Source organism: Mustela nigripes, chromosome 2, assembly GCF_022355385.1.
Source record: "Mustela nigripes isolate SB6536 chromosome 2, MUSNIG.SB6536, whole genome shotgun sequence".
NCBI lineage: Eukaryota > Metazoa > Chordata > Mammalia > Carnivora > Mustelidae > Mustela > Mustela nigripes.
In genome coordinates this window covers 117,688,228-117,711,095 of record NC_081558.1, presented here as the reverse complement: position 1 = coordinate 117,711,095, position 22,868 = coordinate 117,688,228, and the positions used below count along the sequence as shown (strand labels likewise).

The 22,868-nt window shown below is 37.7% G+C and overlaps 1 protein-coding gene across 1 annotated transcript in view; it reads left to right on the top strand.

Annotated features, from left to right (window-relative positions):
• The window catches only part of KCNMB2 (potassium calcium-activated channel subfamily M regulatory beta subunit 2), a 232,013-nt gene that overhangs the window by 185,179 nt on the left and 23,966 nt on the right, over positions 1-22,868 (top strand). The window contains exon 2 of the mRNA XM_059388049.1: positions 14,251-14,373. Coding sequence (XP_059244032.1) covers positions 14,318-14,373 — 56 coding nt within the window. The 5' untranslated portion in view covers positions 14,251-14,317. The remainder of the gene's footprint in view (positions 1-14,250; positions 14,374-22,868) is intronic.

Below are 22,868 nucleotides of genomic sequence, written 5' to 3'. Positions count from 1 at the left end.
ATACAACTGTGCCATGTTTAATGGTGTAGATTTTGAATGTAATCATCTAGAGTTCATTTTATAGCCCTCTACTTACTGGCTCTGTCACTTTGGGCGGGTTATTTAAAGTCTCTGTGCCTCGGGGTGCCTGGGTGGCTCAGTGGGATAAGCCTCTGCCTTCAGCTTAGGTTGTGATCTCAGGGTCCTGGGATGGAGCCCTGCATCGGGCTCTCTGCTCAGGGGGGAGCCTGCTTGCCCCCTCCCCCGCCAATTTCTCTGCCTACTTGTGATCTCTCTCTCTCTCTCTGACAAATAAATAAATAAAATCTTTAAAGTCTCTATGCTTCTGTTTCCTCATCAGTAAGAGAAGAATAATAAAAGTACCTATCTTATAAAGGTTCTGTGGCTTGGGGCGCCTGGGTGGCTCAGTGGGTTAAGCCTCTGCCTTCGGCTCAGGTCATGGTCCCAGGGTCCTGGGATCGAGCCCCACATCGGGCTCTCTGCTGAGCAGGGAGCCTGCTTCCCCGCACCCCCCCTGCCTGCCTCTCCGCCTACTAGTGATCTCTGTCTGTTAAATAAATTAAAAAATAATAATAATAAAATAAAGGTTCTGTGGCAACTAAATTAATTCAAAAATATATAGCACTATTAAATAATAAATTTTAGTTTCGTTCTGCTCATGATACTTAGGAAAGACATTAACCAGTGGGGTATGGTCTGAGCAGGGGACTAAAATAAAAAAAAATTGAGATCATGTTATGTGAAAAACAGTTGTATAACATTCAGTTTATAATGAAGTATTGTTAGGATATTACAGTTGAATGAAACATCTGGAAAGTAATCCAGCCTGTAGAACCTAGAGCAATAGTGGAACTCTAGGAAGGCATATTCCAACTCAAATTATAGAAACACTTTCCAGTAAATATAAATGTCTGACAATGGGTTTGGAGGGAGGGGGAGATTGTCTCCAAAGAAAGAAGATTCCTCACCACTGGAGTCTTTTAGAACATTCTCCTCATTTAGAGCATTCCAAAGGATTGAAACATCACACACAAAGAAGAAGAATGACCTGTAAGGATCTTATGAGTCTCAGATGACGAAGGGCTTACCATGTCAGTTAACAGTGAATAGGTATTTAGAGTAATTGATTCTTTTAGGTAAATTTCATAAAGCATAAATATTTATGTCACTAACACTAGTTTATGTTGGTTTGTCATTTGGTTTTCCTTGACAAAAGTGTTTATCCAGTGCCGTGTGAAGTCTAGATCTATGATATACCATAGCATCTGAAACAATCTCTCTGGCCTAATAATTCATAATGGACTATTCTAGCCAAATGTACTCAAGTGGCAGCTATCCTTGGCTACTGCAGCTGCATTTCTTTTTGTTTCTTACAGAATTCCATTCCTTGAAAGAAACAATGACCATCTTTTTCCCTATAATTTGTTTGGAGTGTTTATTTTCATTCTTTGATGTGTTTTGAAAGCAATATGGCAAACATGAGTTTGACAAGAGCTTTATTTTCATCTTATATATCAGTTTATATAAAGTGAGAATCGTTGGGGAAAAAAAACTGGTCATCTTTTGACCTTGACATAACTGAAGCTTTGAGATAAATCTATTAAAAAGATCTACCTGATTGAGTTCCTTCCATATGCCAGTAACAATTCCATTTTAAAAATAAGGAAACAGGAGTGCCTGGGTGGCTCAGTGGGTTAAAGCCTCTGCCTTCAGCTCAGGTCATGACCCTGGGGTCCTGGGATAGAACCCCGCATCAGGCTCTGCTCAGCAGGGAGCCTGCTTCCTCCTCTCTCTCTGCCTGCCTTTCTGCCTACTTGTGATCTCTGTCTGTCAAATAAATAAATAAAATCTTTAAAAAAAAATAAGGAAACAATCTATGGTATGCTTAATTGCCAACTCAAAGCCACAGAGTTAATAAGGCGGAAAGCAGAGAGTCACACGCCTATAAAGATGGAAAGCACTTGCCTCCAAACCTGTCTCACTTGTGCCAGGACCCTCTCCCCACTTGTTCCAGGCTGACACCCAGCATCCTGGAGCCAACCTTGTCTCAACTCTTGGAAGGACTGGAGGCCAGTGTGTCATTCTCCGTGGCCCTGAACCACCTTTCTCTCCTGGGAACACATTAAGGCCAGTCTTTGAATCTGAATATAATCCTTGGTGTTTGTATTTGCACTTCATTCTTTGACTTGGATTTGTCTGCTGACTTTGTTAGCCAGTTAGAACATTCCTCCCTGAAGCTCTAGCACTCTTGACCCCAACTCCTGCCACCAGTTGCCGGACTCTACCTTACCACCACTACCACTTGGCATTCAACTGGGATACCAAGAGACACTGCACTGTGATTGGTTATGAAGTCCCCTGCATTAAAGCTGTTTCATAACTAAGGGCCTATGCTGCAGCCTGACATGAAGAACTTGGAGTTTACTCCCATGGAGTAAAGTGCATGGGAATGTGTGTCATAAAGTGTATCAACTCCTCCCAGACTTGGTTTTCATAGCTCTTCTCCCTCTCCAGCTACACAACATCAACCCTCCACTTCGAGAGGTTCCAACCCCCACATACTATGTCACCTCAATGAGCTTATTTGATCACCCTTCCCAGAAATTCTGCCTAATACTCTACCCTTCTTATCCTATCAATTCCCCCCTTCTAGGAAACCTTCCCTAAAGTTCACACGTATCATCTTCCCCTCCTTAAAGTAGAGCACTTAGAGCCTGTGAAATGTTCCTTGGGTTTACCTACAGATAATAAAGAGCCATGGAGGGATGTTAAGCAAGGGAGTAACCTGACTAAAAGCATGCTTAGGAAAACTACTTTGAGAGGAACTGGACTGTAATAAAGATTAAAAAAAGAAGAGAACATGACCTTTTCTTTCGCAATCTATAAATCAGAATCCAAATAAAATTCACACATTGTAACTGGTAAATAATGTTTTTAAAGTCTCATTTAATCTACAGGTTCCTTCTCTATTCTATCTTAGCAATTATTTATTAAAGACTCCAGGCTGACTGTCCTCAAAGTCTCAATTTCACCGATTCCAGCTCCACTATATTTTATAACATGTTCTTCTGTCCTCCTTGTTTTCCACAAATTGTTCATTAGTTCCAAAGTTTTGATCAGATTCAAGTTTGGGATTTTTTGACAAGACTAACTCATAATTGATATTGTGACTGGCTCTCTTTTTTGATGATAACAGTCACTGATGATCAAAGTCTAGGAACTTTGGCTTCTTAAGAGTTGAGAAAGTATGATAGTTTAATTCTAATATCCCATCCCCCTTAATTAGGTGAAATACTTCTATAAAGAGAAACTACTTCACCTACTATTTGGTTTTCCAGTGCTTTAGTTAATATTAAAAATGAAGGATAAATGATTGATTCTTTCCCTATACTTACCCATTTTCAAATTAATAAATTTGTTTCCTAGCATCTTCTATTAGTAGTCAGTTTCTTTCTAATAATACTGTGAAATCACAAATTAAACATGTTTGTTATATTTCCAACCATCTCATTTCTATTTGATTGATAGATTGTTTTTCTTTGCATCTTTAAATCAGTTCCTAAATCTTTTTCAAATGGTCCTGATAGTCTTTGACAGATACCTTGCTACTTGGTATGATTCCTCTTGTGTAGCACCCGCCCTGGATCTGGAATTAGCTAAGGAAACTTCATCCCTTTTTTAGGGACAAGGCTGACATTTTCACCAGCAATCTTGGCCTACTCTGAACACCAATTACATCCCTGCACCTCACTCCAGCCCTACAGCTCTAAGTGACTTGAGAAGGAAATGGGGGTCTGGCTGGTCCTCATAAAGGGGAGGACAGATAGGTTTAGGCTCAAAGATGGCTGAAGATCAGAAATGTCTGTGACAATTTGGTAATATGTGACAATATGGTAATAATAACAAAATAATGGTATTACAATCTGAAGTAGCTATTTTGAAGTAGCCATATCAAAATATCCTGCTGTAAGGCAGCTAACAAGGTAGGAGGCTATTTGAGGAATCCAGACAGCATCATGGACGCTGGAATCAAATTGATCTGGATGTGAATCCCAGATCTTCCATTTAAAAAGTTGAATGAACTTCAGATTGTTTAATCTCTCTATGCCTCAGCTTCCTCTTCCATAAAATAGGGTAGTTGTCAATATGGTGCATATAAAACAGGATTTATCACGGGGCAAGTACTCAATAAATGAAAATAATGATTGTTCTTGATGATATATTATTGTTGCAAAAATTGATGTAGTGACAGAGGGTAGGTTTAAAATAGTTTAAAACACTAGCCACTAGCCACAGGTACCTGTTGAGCATTTCAAATGTGGTTAGTCTACATTGCCATGTGTTACAAGTATAATATATGCACTGAATCTTGAAGTCTTTGTTTTTTTCAAAAAGGTATAAATTATTCTATCAATAATTTTTATTCTTATTACATGTTGATAATATATGGGGTATATTTGGTCAAAAAAATTGTTATCATAATCTCTATTGTTTCCTTTTATTCTTTTCATAGTTAGAAAACTTAAAATCACATATGTGGTTCATATTATACTTTTATTGGACTGTGGTTCTCTAGAGATAGTAAGAAATTATATACAAAAATTTGGATACTGAGTGGATGAGGCATGAGGGATAGGAAAATCATTCTTTCATTCATCCCTGTATATTCAACATCTTCTAATATGAAACAACTTTTAGTCGATGCTTCTTAATGGATTGGTGTCGATTTTTTTCAAGAAACCAATCATATCCATTGACTGTTTTTCTCTATTTGAGAAGAGACAGCTCTTCTGGTTGGACAAGGTAACCAAATCAGTTCCCTTTGGAGGAGAGATTTACACTGATTAGTACCTATCATGTACCAGACCCTTGACATGTCTTCTCACTTAATACTGAAACAATTTTTGGAGGTATGACAATCTTCATTTTTACAGATAAGGAAATTGAGATTCAGAGAGGTTAATTAACTTATCCCATGTCACAGAGCAAGGAAGAAATGAAAGTGAGAGGTAAAGTGTGTCCCATGTGCCTCTTTCCAGTTTGGATGGTCATTAAGGGATAGATGTATGGGTTAAAGAAAAACTAGGATCCGAATTTCTTTTTCTTTTTTTTAAAAGATTTTATTTATTTATTTGACAGAGATCAGAAGTAGGCAGAGAGGCAGGCAGAGAGAGAGGGGGGAAGCAAGCTCCCTGCTGAGCAGAGTCTGATGTGGGGTTCTATCCCAGGACCCTGGGATCATGACTGAGCTGAAGGCAGAGGCTTTAACCCACTGAGCCATCCAGGTGCCCCAGGATTCTAATTTCTGACCCTCCCTCATCTTCTTAGGTGGTTTCTCTTAGTCTCCTGGGTTTTTAGTCCCTAAAGTGGAACCCAAAAATTATATAGGTACCAAATGCAGGAGATGGGAGCTCTTTAAGCAAACTATCCCAAGGTATTTATATTATAATATCCTCAGCAACTGAATTATCACATATGGCATTTTTCCAGACAATAGTAAAAACACAGATTTTAAAAAGGACTCTATATCTAATTTCATATTTCTCAAGAGTATTCACCATAAAATCCAAGTACTTTAAATGGGTTTTTCTTCAACTTGTAGGTATCAAAAAGGATTCGCTATTTCTGCTGCTGTTTTTTTTTTTTTTTCCTTGTATCTTTAAGTACAGTTCCTTCCACTGGATCAAAGTAGGATTTAGAATTTTAAAAATATTTTCCTTTGCCCGCTTAGTGCCTTTGCATTGTGAAAAACTACTTTTGTAATTAAACACATTTGCCTTTTATCTATAGTCTTAAAAAGTTTAACTATCTAAGTAAACCTAAAACGACCAAGCCTCAGTATCGGCCTATGCCCTAGAATATTTCTGATAGCTCCTCCAGCTAATATTCAAGATATCTTAGAATTCTGCTTCAAATCCCTTCATTAGGATAATGGCCTTAATATGGCATATTAGGTATATTAGGATATATAAATAAACATTTATTTATATACACATAAATAAATAGCTGCCAGCAATGTCAGGTTCATTATTTTAATTAATCCTCACAACAGATTTTGAGGATTACATAACATTTCTGCTTCATAGATAAGGAAATTGAGGCTCAGAGAAGTTAACTAGCTTGTATTCAATGTACTACTGATAGCAAAAGGGCAGAAATGGAGCTTGAATTCAAGTTTTCTCTGCTTTCAAAGCTCATGGTTTCTACTCCATTTAGCAATTAAAGACAAGGATAAATCAAAGGAATGGTCCTGTTGGCAAAAAGAAAGAGCTGGGTTACTCAATTTGGGGCTGAGAACACCAAGTTCAGCTGGTTTCCTCTAGAGTAGAATTTTACATGTATTATCAGTAGTCAGTTCAGAGAGCCTACTGGGAGAGGCCATGGACAAATTATGTTCATCCAGTGACCAACACAGCTGGACCTATGAACCACATATTTTTGCCCCCCAAAATATCTCTCTCACCACTTTGCTACAGCATCTAAGATTTCAACTATCATAGCTCCCCCTTGGGATAGAGTGGTGGTTTAACACTTGGTTTAGAAAAGGGCTATATAGGGAGGCAGCCTAGGAAATGGAAGAAATTATATAGAAGAGCCTGTTGGAATCCTAACATCAAAACAAGATTTCTTCTCTAGATGTCCAGCTCTACAGAAATGCCTGGGTCTACAGAAAACCTTTTCAAGGATCACTGGGGGGCTTTCCTTTTGTCTTCTTCCCAGGCACTTAATCTCTCTTCCTTCCACTTTACTAGATTTCCCATGAGTCTTACTGAAGACTTCATTTAAGAAATTAACAGAATGTAAAATAAAAAGAAATTGTGTCTCACCAAAGACAAATTGGAAGTCAAGCCATAAGAACAGGCCTTGGCTGCCATTTCCAAAGCCAGATGAAATAAAATTTCTCAGATGAAAGGAACCTTAGACTCATCTCTTTCAATTCCCTCATGTTATATATGAGGAATTGGAGGGTGGGAGGCAAGGGGGCTCTCAAAAACCTCAAAAGAGGTTAAGAGAGCATAGGTTTCGGGGTTAGACAGGCTTGGATTGAAAATCAGACATCACTTAATAACTCTGTGACTTGAGCCTATTTACTCACTTTTCTGAATATAACTTTCCTCTTTTGGTAAATATTGAGAGCCCTCATATGGGTTACAGAATTAAGTGAAACAATGCATATAAGTGCATTATTTATATAGGTCTGGAGAAGAATCTCGTATCTTTATGTTTATTATTGGCATTTCTAGCACGTCTCTGTAAAAAAAACCTCTTACTATAGTTTGGCATCCTTGATTTTCAACTGAAATAGAAGAATTAAACCACATTCACCAAGAAGAGATGGATGGTTTCAGCATAAATATGTCATTTGTACCAGTCTGAGGCACACGTGAGTTATGAGCAGGTTTTCTTACACCAGCTGTGTATGTGTGATGCCCAACCGAGTGAATGTTTAACAATTAAACTGGTTTTAAATATGTAGCATAGAAGGAATCAAACTGAACATCAGTTGTGATTATCTGCTTGAAAAGCTCATTAAGAAATGAATTATGGAATACTGGACTAATTAAGCCCATGTGGAGATGTGTATTCCATTTCTGCATAAGACTCTTTTTAAATGACTCAAGCAGAATGGTTTGATGTATTGGTACGGCAATTTGGGGGGAAAATTTCTACTATTTCCTCCAAATGAAAAACACTAACATTTACCGAGTGCCTACTCAATGCCATACATTATTTCAAATTATCTGCATGGCAAATCTTTATGATATCTGTTATTACTCTGATTTTCTTGATGAGGAAAATGAGGTTCAGGGAAGTCTAACAATGTATTTAGGTTATATAATTACTGCGTTGTAGAGCTGTAGAGCATTTCAACCTGAAATGAATTTCAAAGCTTTTTCAACCAAGCCCTGAGATAGTCATTTCTGATGTAGATGTGATGCAAAACTTAATTCATTACACACATGCACAACAATCTTATATTAAAGGCCCCCATGTACACCTGTCTGACCAGCCCATCCCCTCATCTTGACCATAACATCTACAAAAGAAGGGGCATATATGTTGTGTTCACCAACATATCCCCAACACCCAGCTCAGTGCCTGTTGTATGTTACATCTCCAGTAATAAGTTTTTATTAATGGAGAAATGAATACTAAATTAACTAAAAGAACAGAGTTCATCTCCACAGTCATCCTTTCACAGGTAGCGACAGTGAGGAAAATCTGTGTTTTGCCTTCTTTCATACAATTACTCAGCTACAGAGTAAAGACTAGAAGCCTGGAGCCTCTGAACTGCTAAGCTCAATGAGCCAAGTCAGCAGCAGGCTGAAGGACAGGTCCATTATTTAACTGGGGCTACGTCCTCCTGAAGCAGAAGTCAAACGCATCCTGATTACATTACAGTTGGCCCGCATATGTGAGCGAGGTCGCAGCTAACTCCAACCCCCATCTGCAGCCAGAGGGGTCCATACATTGTCAACCCAGCTGTTGAAAAATAGTCTGCAATAAAAATTTACAGAACCCCATTTTCTCTTACTTGATTCTTCTCAGAGGCCATTAGCATTCGGCAGGACACTTCTTTACCTCTGCCACTGAGCCTCAAGCAGAGACATTCCCTCAGTCTTTCAGGCTTCAAACTGGGGAAGAAAGCTCTTCCACGTTCCTGTTAGAAAGCATTGTCAGGAGATTTTTCAAGAGTCCTCAGTAGTCCCCCAAATGCTACTAAAATTTAGGGGGCAGACAGAGAAACAGGAACCCAAAAAAGAAATGGAAGAAGCACTTAGAGAGTGGGGAAGAGAAACAAGAGAACATTTTCTGGTGAGTCAAGGTTACAAAGCATTTTTAGAGGTGGGAAATGACAAACAATGATTAGGATCAAATTCAGTAAGCTGAGCAATTTAAATAGATGTGAAGAGACAAGTAACTATTAGATATGCCCACTGGGAAGTACAGCACCCCTTAGAAAGAGCAGTTGAGAGTGCAAATGTTGATTTGTTATTCTGACTCCTCCATAGGCTGTGCATTCCTTAGAAGTAAATACAGTGGTTTGGTGCCACCAGAACCCAGTACAGTGCCTGGCACCTACAGGACACTTAATAAATGCCATCGAAAGGATGCCCAAATGAATGAAAATAAGACATAGTCGTTTATTTTTGGGGGAAAAAGAAACATCCGCAAGATATTTAAAACTGCTTTTAAGATGGACCAGTGTTTTCTAAATTCAATCACTAGGTCTAAAATTATTAACATACATTTGGCTTCTCCCTCCAAAGGTCCTGAGGCCGAAACAACTCAGTTCCTATGGAGAACATATAATTTGACTTCTGCAAGGATAAAGTCTCACAAATGAGAAGCATTCCTAAATTTTTGTGCTCAGAGTGACCTTTTAAGTTGTTGCTGTGATGTCATTAGTGTTATAATTTTACGCAAGATTAGGCATGTAATTATGTGTTAAATAGTTCTGCTGGCTCCTGCTTGCTGTTTAATAAAGCAGAGTGCATTAAGAGCATCCCAGATGCGTAGCTCAAGGCCACTGACACCAGAAAACTGCATCTGCATGCTCTTTCCCTGCCTCATATGCCACTCGTCCTTGCACTGTCACCTCAAGGCCTCAGCACGGGTACCAGTGGAGAAGCCACTGCACAGAGTAGTACTCAGAACTGTTGCTCTCCCACTTAAGCTTCTAGAGACAGGAGGAGTCCCCATAACAGATTCAACTGAAATGATATCAGAACCTAAGAGTTTGTAACAAGTGTTTCTCACCTTGACTGCCTCAGCGATGCAGAATCCCTGAGCAGCTTTTTTTCAAAATTCCAATGCCAGGGCCTCACCCCAGAAGTCCTGCTGGCTTGGCTGGAGACCCAGTACATTTGGAAAGTTCCCCCAAGTGATTAGAATATGTGGCCAGGTTCAGGGACACTCTCTTTCTGCTCTTCTTGCTCAGGATAGGTATCAGAACTTAATGTGAATGAGGAAGTACTTCAGATTTGATTATCTCGGCATCTGAGAAAACTATTTTTCCTCTATTGAGCGCCACTGACCCACAGGGGAAAAAAGAAATCAATAGTCTCGATGTACAAGTACAAAGCAACTTAATTGTACTTTTTAATAAAAGGATAAGATCCAGTTTATTTGCTCTCAAAATAACCAAGGGGAGGGGCGCCTGGGTGACTCAGTGGGTTAAGGCCTCTGCTTTCGGCTCAGGTCATGGTCTCAGGGTCCTGGGATCGAGCCCCGCATCGGGCTTTCTGCTCAGCAGGGAGCCTGCTTCCTCCTCTCTCTCTCTCTCTGCCTGCCTCTCTGCCTACTTGTGATCTGTCTGCCAAATAAAAAAATAAATAAATAAAAAAAATAACCAAGGGGGAAAAAAAAAAAAACTGATGTTTAGTATGTTCCTACTATGTGCATTGATCCTACTTTAGGTATTTTGCATCTGTTATTTCATCAGTCCTCCAAGTAACCCAGAAAAACAAATGTTACCATTCCCATTTTTACAGCTGAGGAAGAGAAGACACAGAGATGTTCAACTGATTGTCCAAAGTCACACAGTTGGTAGGTCGTGATGCCAGGATGCAAACAAATGCATGGGCCTATCTGGCTTTCCTGGGACCACACTGCCTTTCTAAAGGAAACCTTACTGGATGATAATTTAGAGAGCAATAGAAACTTTCTGCCCAAGTCAATGAAAAAAGCCAGAGGGAGCAGGACAGTGAGGATAAGGAGAAGGAGGAGGTAGGAGTGGGAAGAGGGAAGGCCATCCCAAGCTCAGGGAAGTGTCAGAAAGGAGCCACAACAGCACCCAGCAACAGTGAGGCCAAAGTCATATCAACAATCACATTTCAAATGGGTAGTTAGATGGTGGGTCAGCCAACATAACCAGGGGGGCATTGTGGGAAGTGCGTTGTGCCACCAAGGTGCATAGGTTCAGCCCTGCCCTGCATTGCTCACAGCCTGCAGGGGAGGTGGATTTGCCTACAAGCAAAGTGGAGCCTGCTTTGCTCTAACAGGGGTCGGATACCAAGAGCAGGATACTGGTCGGATACTGGGAGCAGAAAGGAGGAAGCTGAGAACCTGAGTCAAAGAAAGGCTTCATAGAACTGGTGACCTCTGAGTCGGCCCTGGAAACAAAGGCTCTCATTCACCAGGTGCGAAAGGGAGGCAGAGAGATCCATTATTAAATCCATTATTTAAGCAAAAACTAAGTCAAGGAGGTCAAGACCCATGAGGGGTGTACTTGAGCTATGGAAAGAGGCCCTTAATAGGTTCTTGACACAGAGAAATTGTTACAGTCTCACAGACAACCTCTTTCATCAAGGCTGAGATGGCGTCTCTTGGGGTTGCTGGTTTTCAGAACACATTCGTCTGCAGCCTTATAGTCATGGCTCTGTTAGGTTTCCTGTGAGTCCTAGGTCACTACATGATGGGATTGGATCCAGGCTGCCTCCAGCTGCCGACAGCCGGTGCTAAGGCTGACACAGATCTCTGGTGATGATAGCATTCCAAATTACAAAAGAGCAGAAAGTGCTTTTTTTGTCTCTTTATCACTTTCCTAATCCCAACTCAAATGAGAAGTTTCTTGTCTTAAAAAGTGAGCGGGAGTTGAGGTGATTATTTAAGAGTTCAGGAGGACTGCATTTGAGCCCAAGAAAACCTCCAAACAGCTTCCATTAACATATCCTGGGTGTTTCTTTGAAGCCTAGAAATTTTTTCAACTTCCACAGAATCTTTATACTGTTGTCCTTAAAGCAGCTACTCCCTTTCATTTTAATTAACAACAAACCTAGCAGGGTTTAAATAAGAGTTTATCTTTATGAAAGAAAACTGGGCTGGGGAAACTCCAAATCCACTTATTGGACCAACCTGAAGAGTCCTTAAGTCCTTTCCAACAAGCTTTAGACAGCTAATTAAAATGAATACATCTTTCGGCTCCCCTTCTCCATATCCTTGTAAAACAACAGAGCAAAGGTGCCATGCTAGAATAATGACACATTGTGTGAAATTATCCTAAGTATATTAAAATCATTGCAGCATCTTTCCCTTGGAATGATTTCAAAGCATTTATAATATGTATGGTGTGTCTATGAAATGCTGGTTAATAACCAGTAGCAAGGCAGGACCTCAGTAATTTATTGCTTTACTTGAACTCAAGAGTGTGTCACTATTCTGTCTACTCCACAACCTTAGTCCTTCAGGAGTGACCAAGGTGAGCAGAAGATTCCACCAGTGTCAGTGTTGAAAGGACTTCCTGGAAGTTTAATCCAATCCTCATTCTTATGAAGTAGATCATTCAACTTAGATTCAAATCATTCTTATTTCTTGAAGGCTAACTGGCTTTAATAATGGATTTAATCTCTTATCTTCTTTGCTACATTGTAAAATCTTCAAAAAAGAACATAACTTACTTAAAATATCTCAGATCCAAGTCATTTAGAGAGCTAGCAGATTCGACTTCTAAATCCTTCTAAAACTGGTAAGAGCATCCATTTAGGTATATCCTTTAATTCCTACCATTTGTCCTAGGAAACAGGAGATGGGAGGATGAATTCTTGCATATACATGGGTTACCAAGCCCCTGCTACCTCCATGGCCTCTGTTCCTTCTATCACCAATGCTGACCTCAGGGTTGCAAAAGGATATCTGTTCCTAACTCTAGTCCCGAAAGGCAGTACACAATGCCTTGAATATGCCTAGATTCATTCTACCATTACTGAATCACAAAATGTTGGAGCTGAGAGCAATCATAAAGGTTCCCTGTTTCCAACTTTCTATGTTACGATTAAAAGCAACCAAGCTCTAGCAAAGTTAAGTGACTTTCTTAAGGCCACACAGCTAGGTATTGACAAAATCAGGTCTCTAGCCAACCACTAACTCTAAGTCCATTGTCCTGAGCCCTTGCTGTTCAGAGGTTTCTACAGACCTTCAACATCAGCATGACCGGAGAGCTGTTAGAAATGCAGAAACTCAGGTACCAGACCTCACTGAATCAGAATCCACATTGCTATAAGATTCCCCCAGGCAATTCATATGCACATTACAGTTTGAGAATCACTGGACTAAGACCATAATATGTCTTCCTACAGAGAGCATGAAAATTGGAGGCAGGCAGACATTGGTTTTGGAGCATGGCTTCATTTTTCTAAATCTGAGCAAATATCTCAATCTCCTGGAAACATCATTTGTAATCTGGAAATAATAGCACCCTCCCACCTTGCAGCTTTCATAATATAAGCACAACATAAATATATGCATATATATCTCATTATATATGCATAAATAATATATGCAAAATGCCTGACATGTAGTAGCTAATATATAATATAAAAGTTAATATTTCCAGTCTCATGCTTCCCATTAATACAGTGTTCAACCAAAAGGAAAGCCACAAGTATTGCACATCATGAAGAAATCACTTTCCTTCCTTCCTTTGTTCTATTAGCTCAATCCTATTTTAACTTCCAGATGCAAGTATGATTTCTATGATATTATGTTTCATGTTTCTAAATCTCTGGAAAATGATTATTATGTTGAAAATCAATAACAATATCTAACTACTTTTAGTGCCAGGCTTGGAGATAAAAAACTTAACCCACAAGCTGAATCCTAACCAAGAGAACACAACTTTCCCCTAACGGCCTGATTCTGGACCCTAAAATCTAGGCTCCAGGAGCCAGAGAGTATCTGCTTCTGCTTCTGTGACTTCCAAAGAGGCTCAGCTGCCATGGAACAAATCCACAGCTTTGGCAAGAGCAGAGCATAGACCTGTCAGCATAAGGAAAACAGTTTGAATAGGAAAGGAGAACTAGAATTTTAGTAACTACATCTGAACCAAAATTTTAGAAAAATTTTGTGTACCACAGTGTGAAGCCCTTCCAAAACTGGATTTGTGGGGAAGGAATGTGATGCTAAACATCAATGAGAAAGCCGTTTCTCCCCACTGTGGTGGCTCTCAACCCTAGCCATGCATCTGGAACACTGAAAAGAAATTTGAAAAATAAATAAAAATTTTAAAAGAAGAAGAAGAAAGAAAGAAACAATGAGGAATCTTTTGAAAAATTGAATGCACATTCCTGAGGAAGGGACTGGGCTTCCATGTTCTTAAAGGATTCCCAGTTGATTTTAATGTGCACCCAGGGTTGAACAATAGAAACCTGACCTGATTTAAGAGACAGTCCACTGAAGCTATTGGTTGCTGTTGATACAAAGTCCCCAAACTTAAGGTAATATGTTAACCTCAGTGTGTTCCCTTTCTAGGTCTTTCCGCCATTCCTCCAGGACTTCTACCATAAGGAAAGAAGCCCCTGGACCAACATCCTCTAAGATGTTTATATGGACCAGTGGCCGGAGCTCTTCATCTTACAGACATGATGAGAAAAGGTAAACCACAGGGGTTTGGGTGGCTTTTCAGAATCATTTAGCCTGACTACTCAGACAGCATGCCAGTATGAAAGCCTGAGTCAACGGAGCTTTATGTTTTACAAGTGTTAATGTGGGGTGGGCTGTACACCAAGGGAGTAGGCTTTTGGACACTTTGGCCTTCCCAGAACCTAGCACACTCTGCAGTTTTGCAAAGGCTGTTCCTTGTCAGAAATGCCCTTCACTCATGCACATCCACACCCACTCATCACTTGACTAGCTCCAGCTCTGCTTTCAAATATCCATTCCATCACAGCCTCCCACCATTGTCTTGACCAACACCGACTTTGTGGTCAAGATCTCCATTGAATTTCCAGCCCCACCACTGTACCCACACACAGTAAATGTTTAGTAAATACTGAACCAAAATTATGAAAACTGCATTTCAAGGACATACAGCAGGGAAAGAAAGACAAACTTATGCAAGGATGAAAAGAAGACGGACGAGTCCGTGGAGCCCTCAAAGTCCTTAGAAGAATAGCTTGGGGTAAGGGAGGAATGGAGGAATGAGAAGAAAGATTGAAAGGCAAAGGCCAATGTTCATAAAATACAAAATGACAATTACACAGCCCCCCCCCCAACCTGAGTTTAGGGAATAAATGCATTCATAAAATTCTCTGGCCATTTTAAAATATTCATTTTTCTCTCCATTTGTTTCATTCTGCTTCTCTCTTTTCTCATTGTCCTTATACTCTTACTTGCATTTGGTGAAGTTTAACACACCACTGTCTATACCAGCACACTGCAACTTAAGCAAGGTTCCCCTGCCTGCAGATCAGATGGAAACCAGGCTTGATAAATGGTGCTGGACACAAGGAAGGACCTGAGAGAGGTTTACCAGTTTTCAGAACTGGTACTTTATTTTTCCTTTTAAAGTCTATATTACCCTATAGAGGAAGCCCTTTGAAATTTCTGAAAGCAAAATTATTCTCCACAATAACTACGTATTACAGCAAAAAGCTTAGAAGTGACTTTAGTATTCATAATAGAAAATCTGTTAAATAAATCATGGAATGTAATATATCATTTAAAAATGCTTTGACATAATAGTAACTGAAAAATCAAGTTGAAAAATTATGTACAAACTATGATTGCAGTCACATATATATACACACACATATATGTATATATATGATATATCTGAATATATATATATATATATATGATATATATGAAAAAGCCTGGAAGGAAAAACATGCTTATCACTTCTCTATTTTCCAAATTCTTTGTAAATGTGTTATACTATCTTAATTATGGGAAAAATAATGATATGGTATTTTAGTAAAATTACAGCCCAGAAAGCAACTAGCATTTGAACAAAGTCTTAATGCTCATCACAACACAAGAAGATCAACTGAAAATTCCCTATCTTTGTTCATCCCAAGTTTTCCACATGGTTTTACTCAATGCTTAATCAAGGTATTTTTCATTTGCTTTCAAGCCAATTAAGTGAATCCTCTTTCAGCAAGATCTTACTATAAGACTAAAACTTGGTATTTTCATTTGAAAACTCCATATTTTGCATGTAATCTCATTTCCCAAGTAAAAAAAAAAAAAAAAAACCTCTCTGACAGCTATAGTGAAAAATGGCAGAGATTTTGTTGCCCTGTAGCAATATTGTGACTTTCAATGGTTAGCCTGAGGTTTTGAAGGCTTCATCAGAGCTGATGAAGTGTGATTTATTTCACCTTCTATTTATTGTCACTGAATAATTTAATTAAGTATATTTTGAGATACATGTAACTTTTACGAAAAGATTAACTCCTAAGAAGCAATTATATTTTACATAAAGTACTCTCTTAATTTATATTTTGAGATACTTATAACTTACAAAAATATTAACACCTAAGAAGCAATTATATTTTACATAAAGTGCTCTCTTAATTTATAAGGTAGATATTATTGTGTCCATTTTACAGATCTGGAAGCTGAGGCTCAGAGATTTTATATAACTTACCCGGGTCCGGCAACTAGCCAGTGATGGAATCAGAATTCGAACTCAAGGTCCGATTCTCTCCCTTGCATCCTATAGTTTCCATAGGTTCTTTCAAACATGAGATACTTGGAGCAACAGTCAAGGGTCAAGCCTGCAGGGGAGAGATTGTGTTAAATTACAGCTGAAAATTGCATATCAACAGAGATAGTAAACATGTGGATATAATATATTGGCAATGTTTGTTGAGTTAAAGAGAACCAATAATTAGCTTCATATTCTACACCATTAATATTATATGAACTCTTAAATTACTATTTTTTTATTTTCAAATACGATTTCAACAACTACAAGACTTAAAATAATTAAAATATTGACTATAAGAAATAATTTTCAGCAAGCTTTATTTACGGAGTAGAAATGTTAAGGCCTTTGAAATCAATCTGCATGGTGTTAGGCTTGAAAGTCCAAGACAAATGGAAAAACAGCCAATGAATACAGCAACTGAATCTGCCACTAAGCCAGTTCCTTAGTTGGATGGTCCATCCGTTTATACCTCTCCCTTGACCGCACCTTCATCTTCACTGCCTAATTCATAGACTCTTGTAGGACAGGACTCGGATTTTGAAAGTGATTAAGATGCTCTTAGTAGCAGTAATCATGGTGTTAATGAAGGTGATGATGCCTGATAATGAGTCTAGGTAATTAAGATCCTCAAGTTAATTATTTGGAAATAAATTGACTAGGTTCTCTGGCAGCACTGCCCAGAACTGCTAGTAATTATTCCACTTTCTTAGTCTGCAAACCTGACCTCTGTGTATCTGGCTTTTTCAACTGTGCTCCTACAGCAATCCCAGAGTCCAGGCAGCCAAAAATTCCCAGCTTCCGTCCACACCACCTCTTCTTGAGACCACAGCCAAACTTGTCAAGATATTGTCTTCCCTGGGATTTCTCCAAAGATAGAATATCAGGAAGTAGCTTACAGACAGGCAGAAGAAACATGTGGAAGGAAAAGTCCACCAGAAATTCTGAAACCAAATGTCTTATGGCTCAAGGGAAGTTGAAATCAATTTTGCATTTTTTTCATCGTTGAATTCAACAGCAGTACTTGTTCGGATCATCTGCTATATATATGCACAAAACACTGATTTCTATCCTTATCCTCCATTCCACACACGAGCAGTATGAAGGAATACTTTTTCATCTCTGAAAAAACTGGTAAGGTGAGCTTAGTTTAATCCCTAAATTGCAGGTGGCAAAATAAAACAGCATCAATAGTAACTAACTCAGAATTTAAAGAAGAGAGAATTTATCAGCTAAGGACATTACAGCTGAGTTTTTATCAAATATTCTTTGGATGGTTTCTATTAATAGTGACCTGATATAAAGGAATTTTTTATCATGTTAAGACACAAAGGATGATGATACAATACCATCTGAGTACCCTTTATTAAAGTTAAAAAAAATAAAACAATCAGAATTTTTTAAGCCCTTGAGGATACTTCCCTAACAGCACCTTCTCCCTGTCGCAGCCCCTATCCAGAGATAACCACCTTCCTGAATTCTCTATTTATCATTCTCTTGCTTTTTCTTCATGCGTTTATCACATTTGAGTCTTCAAGAAATATATTGTTTATTTCTGAATGTTTGGAGAGTTTATACAAATGTAATCATGGCTTATGGATTATTCTGCTCCTGACGTTTTTCAGCAAACATTGTGTTTCTATGATCTATCAGCACTGATGTGAGTAGCTATAGCTCCTTTTCTCTGCTGTGCAGTATGCGATTATATAATTATAGTGCCATTTATTCATCCAGTGTATTGTTAATAGACATTTGCATCATTTCTAGTTCTTTTTGCACCAACAATGCTGCTAGAATCCCTCTTGTCCGAATCTCCTTGTATGCTTTGTACAAATATTTCTTAGGATATGTACGTAATTTAGAAATATTTGATTCAAAAGTCTGCATAGCTTCCACTCTACCAGTTAATGCCATTGCTTCCCAAAGCAGCCGTTAATGTGATTTCATAGTTCTGCAACCTCACCTGAGGTTTTCAGATTTTTAATTTTCATTCATTGAGGGGGTACTGTGCTTTCAACTCCCATTTCTCAAATGAGGAGAAGTGAGTTGGGGTAAATCAGAGTAGGAGAAAAACCATGAGAGACTATGGACTCTGGAAAACAAACTGAGGGTTTTGAAGGGGAGATAAATGGGGGGTTCGGTGAGCCTGGTGGTGGGTATTGTGGAGGGCTCGTATTGTGTGGAGCACTGGGTGTGGTGCATAAACAATGGATTTTGGAACACTGAAAAAATTTTAATTTAATTTAATTTTTTTAAAAAGACAGCCTATTTCCTTTCTTTTCTGTGAAGTGTCTGTTCAGATATGTAGTCAATTTTTCTACTGGATATTTTTGGCTTTTTCTTACTGATTTGTAGGAATTCCTTGTAAAAGTTTATATTTATATTGACCCTTTGTCTGTTTATTGTGCACAAATAGCTTCTCCCAGTTTGATACTTGCTTTCACTTTCTTTATGATGCCTTTTCATAAACATATGTTCTTATTTTAATGTATTCTAAGTTAGCAATTTTTTAACATTTTGAAATCACTTCCTACTCCAAGTTCACAGTCCCTTTTAAACCATTTTGTAGGTTTGCCTTTCAAAATTAGATCTTTAATCACCTGAAGTTGACTTTTAAGTTTTGTGAAGTGGGCATCCAATTCTTTTTTCCTCTGTGGGTAACCAATTGGCCCAGCACCTTGTATTAGAAGAGATATCCTTTCCCCAGTCATCTCAAAAGCACACAGGTGTTTTATATGAGGTTTCCACATATACATGGATATGCTTCTGAACATCCACTTTGTTTCACTGGTCAACTTTGCCTACCTCAGACAGACACCACACTTGAGTTTACAAACTTTATCATTGTAACAACCTTGCTACCTGATAGGATAAGTCACCCACCTGGTCATTTGTATTCAGGAATGTATTTGCTATCCTTAGATGTTTGTACTTCCATATAAATCTTAGAGCCACCTTGTCAAGTGATACCTACCCTGCTTGAAATTTTTATTGAATTTCTTGAAATTTAACTGGAATTTTATGAAATCTATTAATCATCTTATGGAAAATTTGTATCTTTATGTATCAAGTCTTTCTCTGAATATAATTAATCTCTACATTGATTTGTCCTCCCCAATGTCTCCCAATAAAGTTTTATAATTTCTCTAAAAAGAATTTGTACATATTTCATTAGATTTATTCCTAAGTCCTCCTAAGTACCAATTTTTTAACGTTCAAATTGTATTTTCTACTTTTATAGGCACATGGAAAGGGAAATGATAAATCAACTTTCATTTCAACTATGCCAATTTTCTAGTTAATTTTAACAATTTATCTATATTCTTTTGTATTTTCTTCATAGTCATATCATTAGTGAATTATATGTTTTTGTTTCTTTTTTATCAGTAAATAAACCATTTATTTATTTTTCTTACCATATTATGCTATGCCATATATTAAATAGATAATAGTGTAACATCTTTGCTTCGTTCCTGTTCATAAAGAGGGTCCTTTAAACATTTCACCATTAAGTATCAGGTTTACTGTAGGTATTTCCCCTATATTATACATCACATTAAGAATGCTCCTATCTATTTTTAATTCACTAAGAGTTTTCATCAAGAATGGATATTAAGTATTATCAAATATGTTTCTCTTCATAGGATGGTAACCCTTTAATATATTTATATAATATATAACATTAATAGATACTCAAATGATGACCAACATTATATTCCTGGGATAGCCCCAAATTGGTCATGATGTGTTTTCACTTTTATGTATTGCTAGATTTAGTAAGCCAACTTTTTTTTTTAATTTTTGAATTTATGTTTGTGAATGAAATTGGTCCATAATTCTCCTTTTTGTGTTGTCTGATTTGCTTTTGGCATCAAAATTTGCTAACCTCATAAATAGGTTGGATAGCATTACAACTTTTTCTATACTCCGGAATGATTTGTATAATACGGGTAGAACTCACCTATAAAATATCAGAACCTGGTACTTCCATTATAAGGATATTTTAAATTTATTATTCTATTTTGTAATATTTTTAGAACTGTTTAGATTTTCTTCTTATTTCTGAATCAGTTTCAGTAAGTTATATATTTGTAAGAATTTGCTCTATATTTAAATAAATTATGTATTTCAGAGTTTTCAAATATCTTGATATAAAGTTGCTTTAAATATCTTCCATTATTTTTCTAATCCATGCTGTATATATTTGTTTTTTTAGTTATTAATATCTGTTGGGCCCTTCTCTATTATATTCTTGATCAGTCTTGTCAGAGATTTTTTCATTAGTCATTTCAAAAAATTAATTTTGAGTTCATTGTTGCTTTAATATAACTCTTCTTCTATTATTTATTATTTCCCTCTTATGTTTTCTTTTAATATATTCTCTGAATCTTTTTATAACTCCCTAAGTTAGATGCCTAGCATATTAACTTTCAGGCCTCTTTATTATCTAATATAAGCATTTAATATTATGCATGTCTAACTAGGTACTGATTTAGTCAACTCCCATTGGTCATTCTATAGTGTTTTTATTATCATTTAGCCCTAAAAAGATCCTAATTTATCATGTTTTAGTCTATGACCCATGAGTTCTTTGGAACTTGATTTTTATTCCCATATATAGGGCTATTCTAGTTATTTTTTGTTACCTATTTTTTTTTAAGATTTATTTATTTATTTATTTGACAGAGATCACAAGTAGGCAGCGAGGCAGGCAGAGAGAGAGAGAAGAAAGCAGCCTCCCCGCTGAGCAAAGAGCCTAATGCGGGGCTCGATCCTAGGATCCTGGGATCGTGACCTGAGCTGAAGGCAGAGGCTTTAACCTACTGAGCCACCCAGGCACCCCTTTTGTTACCTATTTTTATAACATTATTGCACTAGAGCCAAATAATGTGGTCAATATAAAGGCAATACTTCTCAGAGGTGCTTTAGGTTATAAGGATATCCTAACTTACCTAATGATTCACACAATTTTCCCTTTCCATCTGTATTTTTCACTGAGGACTTCAAATATGCTAAGAGATCAGGTAAAAAATAAATAAGAATTAAAAATTAAGATATCACTGGGAAATTGTGTGACCTGGTAAGTTGGAGGCAGAACTGACAAGCAATAACTCTTTCTTTTGTTTCCATAATTTTGCTTTCATCTTTTGTCTATTATTCATAAAACAATCTTATAAGACTTCCTGGGAAGTCCTGTCGATTAGTAAGTTCACAATAACGTTAGGTTCATGGACAAAACCTATCATATTAATTACTATATTAAGTGTGACTGTCATTTGTTCCCAAACTCAAAGCATATTTCCCCTAATGGAATGTATACTTTAAAAGACTGGAAACAGAATAATAATTCAATTAATCAAAACGGACTACATAAAAATACATCTCCTAGCTCAAGGGAAAAACATGAAACCTAGAATTAAAAAGAAAAAGATACACATATGAAGAAGGCATCTTAAAAACATGGAAGATTTTGGTGACAAAAGGCAGAACAATGGCTGTTTTAATCAATGCCACTCCCAGTTCTGCCATGTGAGATAGCTGGTTTAGTGCTCCTGGAGCAGAAATATATAGCAACTCTGCTCATTTCAGTTCAAATGGCATCAGGAATCCACTGCCCCACACACTCACCCCCATAGGATCTAACAGAAGATTCTTTTCCTTGAAGTCTGGAAATGAGAGCTCACAGCGCTTGGAAAGCTTGAAGTTTTTCTGGAAAGAACATTACATTTGTTGGTGGTAGAATCCAATGAGCACTGATAGGAAAAAAAGCCAGGAGCCTGTTCTAGCCATGGCTCTCTGATTTATTTAGTTTCAATCGGCCATTTAGCCTCCTTATACCTCCTACTACCTCACAAACTAAGCATGTTGTAACCATTTCTAGCCCACATAAAAGGAACATAGTCTGTGACCCTAATAAATGCAAGAGAACGAGACTACAATGATGAATATGGTCTGGCTCTAACTCCTAATCTGCTCAGTATTCATTAAGCCAAAAGGACAGAAATATATGTTAAGTATTATATATGAGTTTCTGAAGCGTCTCCCCCAAGTAACTTCAGGTATACAGAATTCTTTACTTTTATTCACATCATCCCTACTTCTCTTTTCCACACCCACCAGGCCTTCTCACCCCTCTCACAGCTCTGGACCTATCTTCCTTCCCTCTCTGTGTTCTAGCACTTTTGCTGTCTTTGTCTCTCTGATGAAAGAGTCTCATTAAAACCCACAGTGTTACTTATTCTGGACACAAATGGTGCTTAGATCTAAATTTTCATCCTCTGCCACTCCTTTTTTTCCATTCCTCTTATCGAACACCTGAAACACAGGAAGAGTTTCAGAATCAGCCTCTACCTCCAGACATAAACATTTTAAACTCCCAGACACATTAACATGAGTGATCTTTCTAAAATGCAAATGTAATTATATCATTTCATTCCTT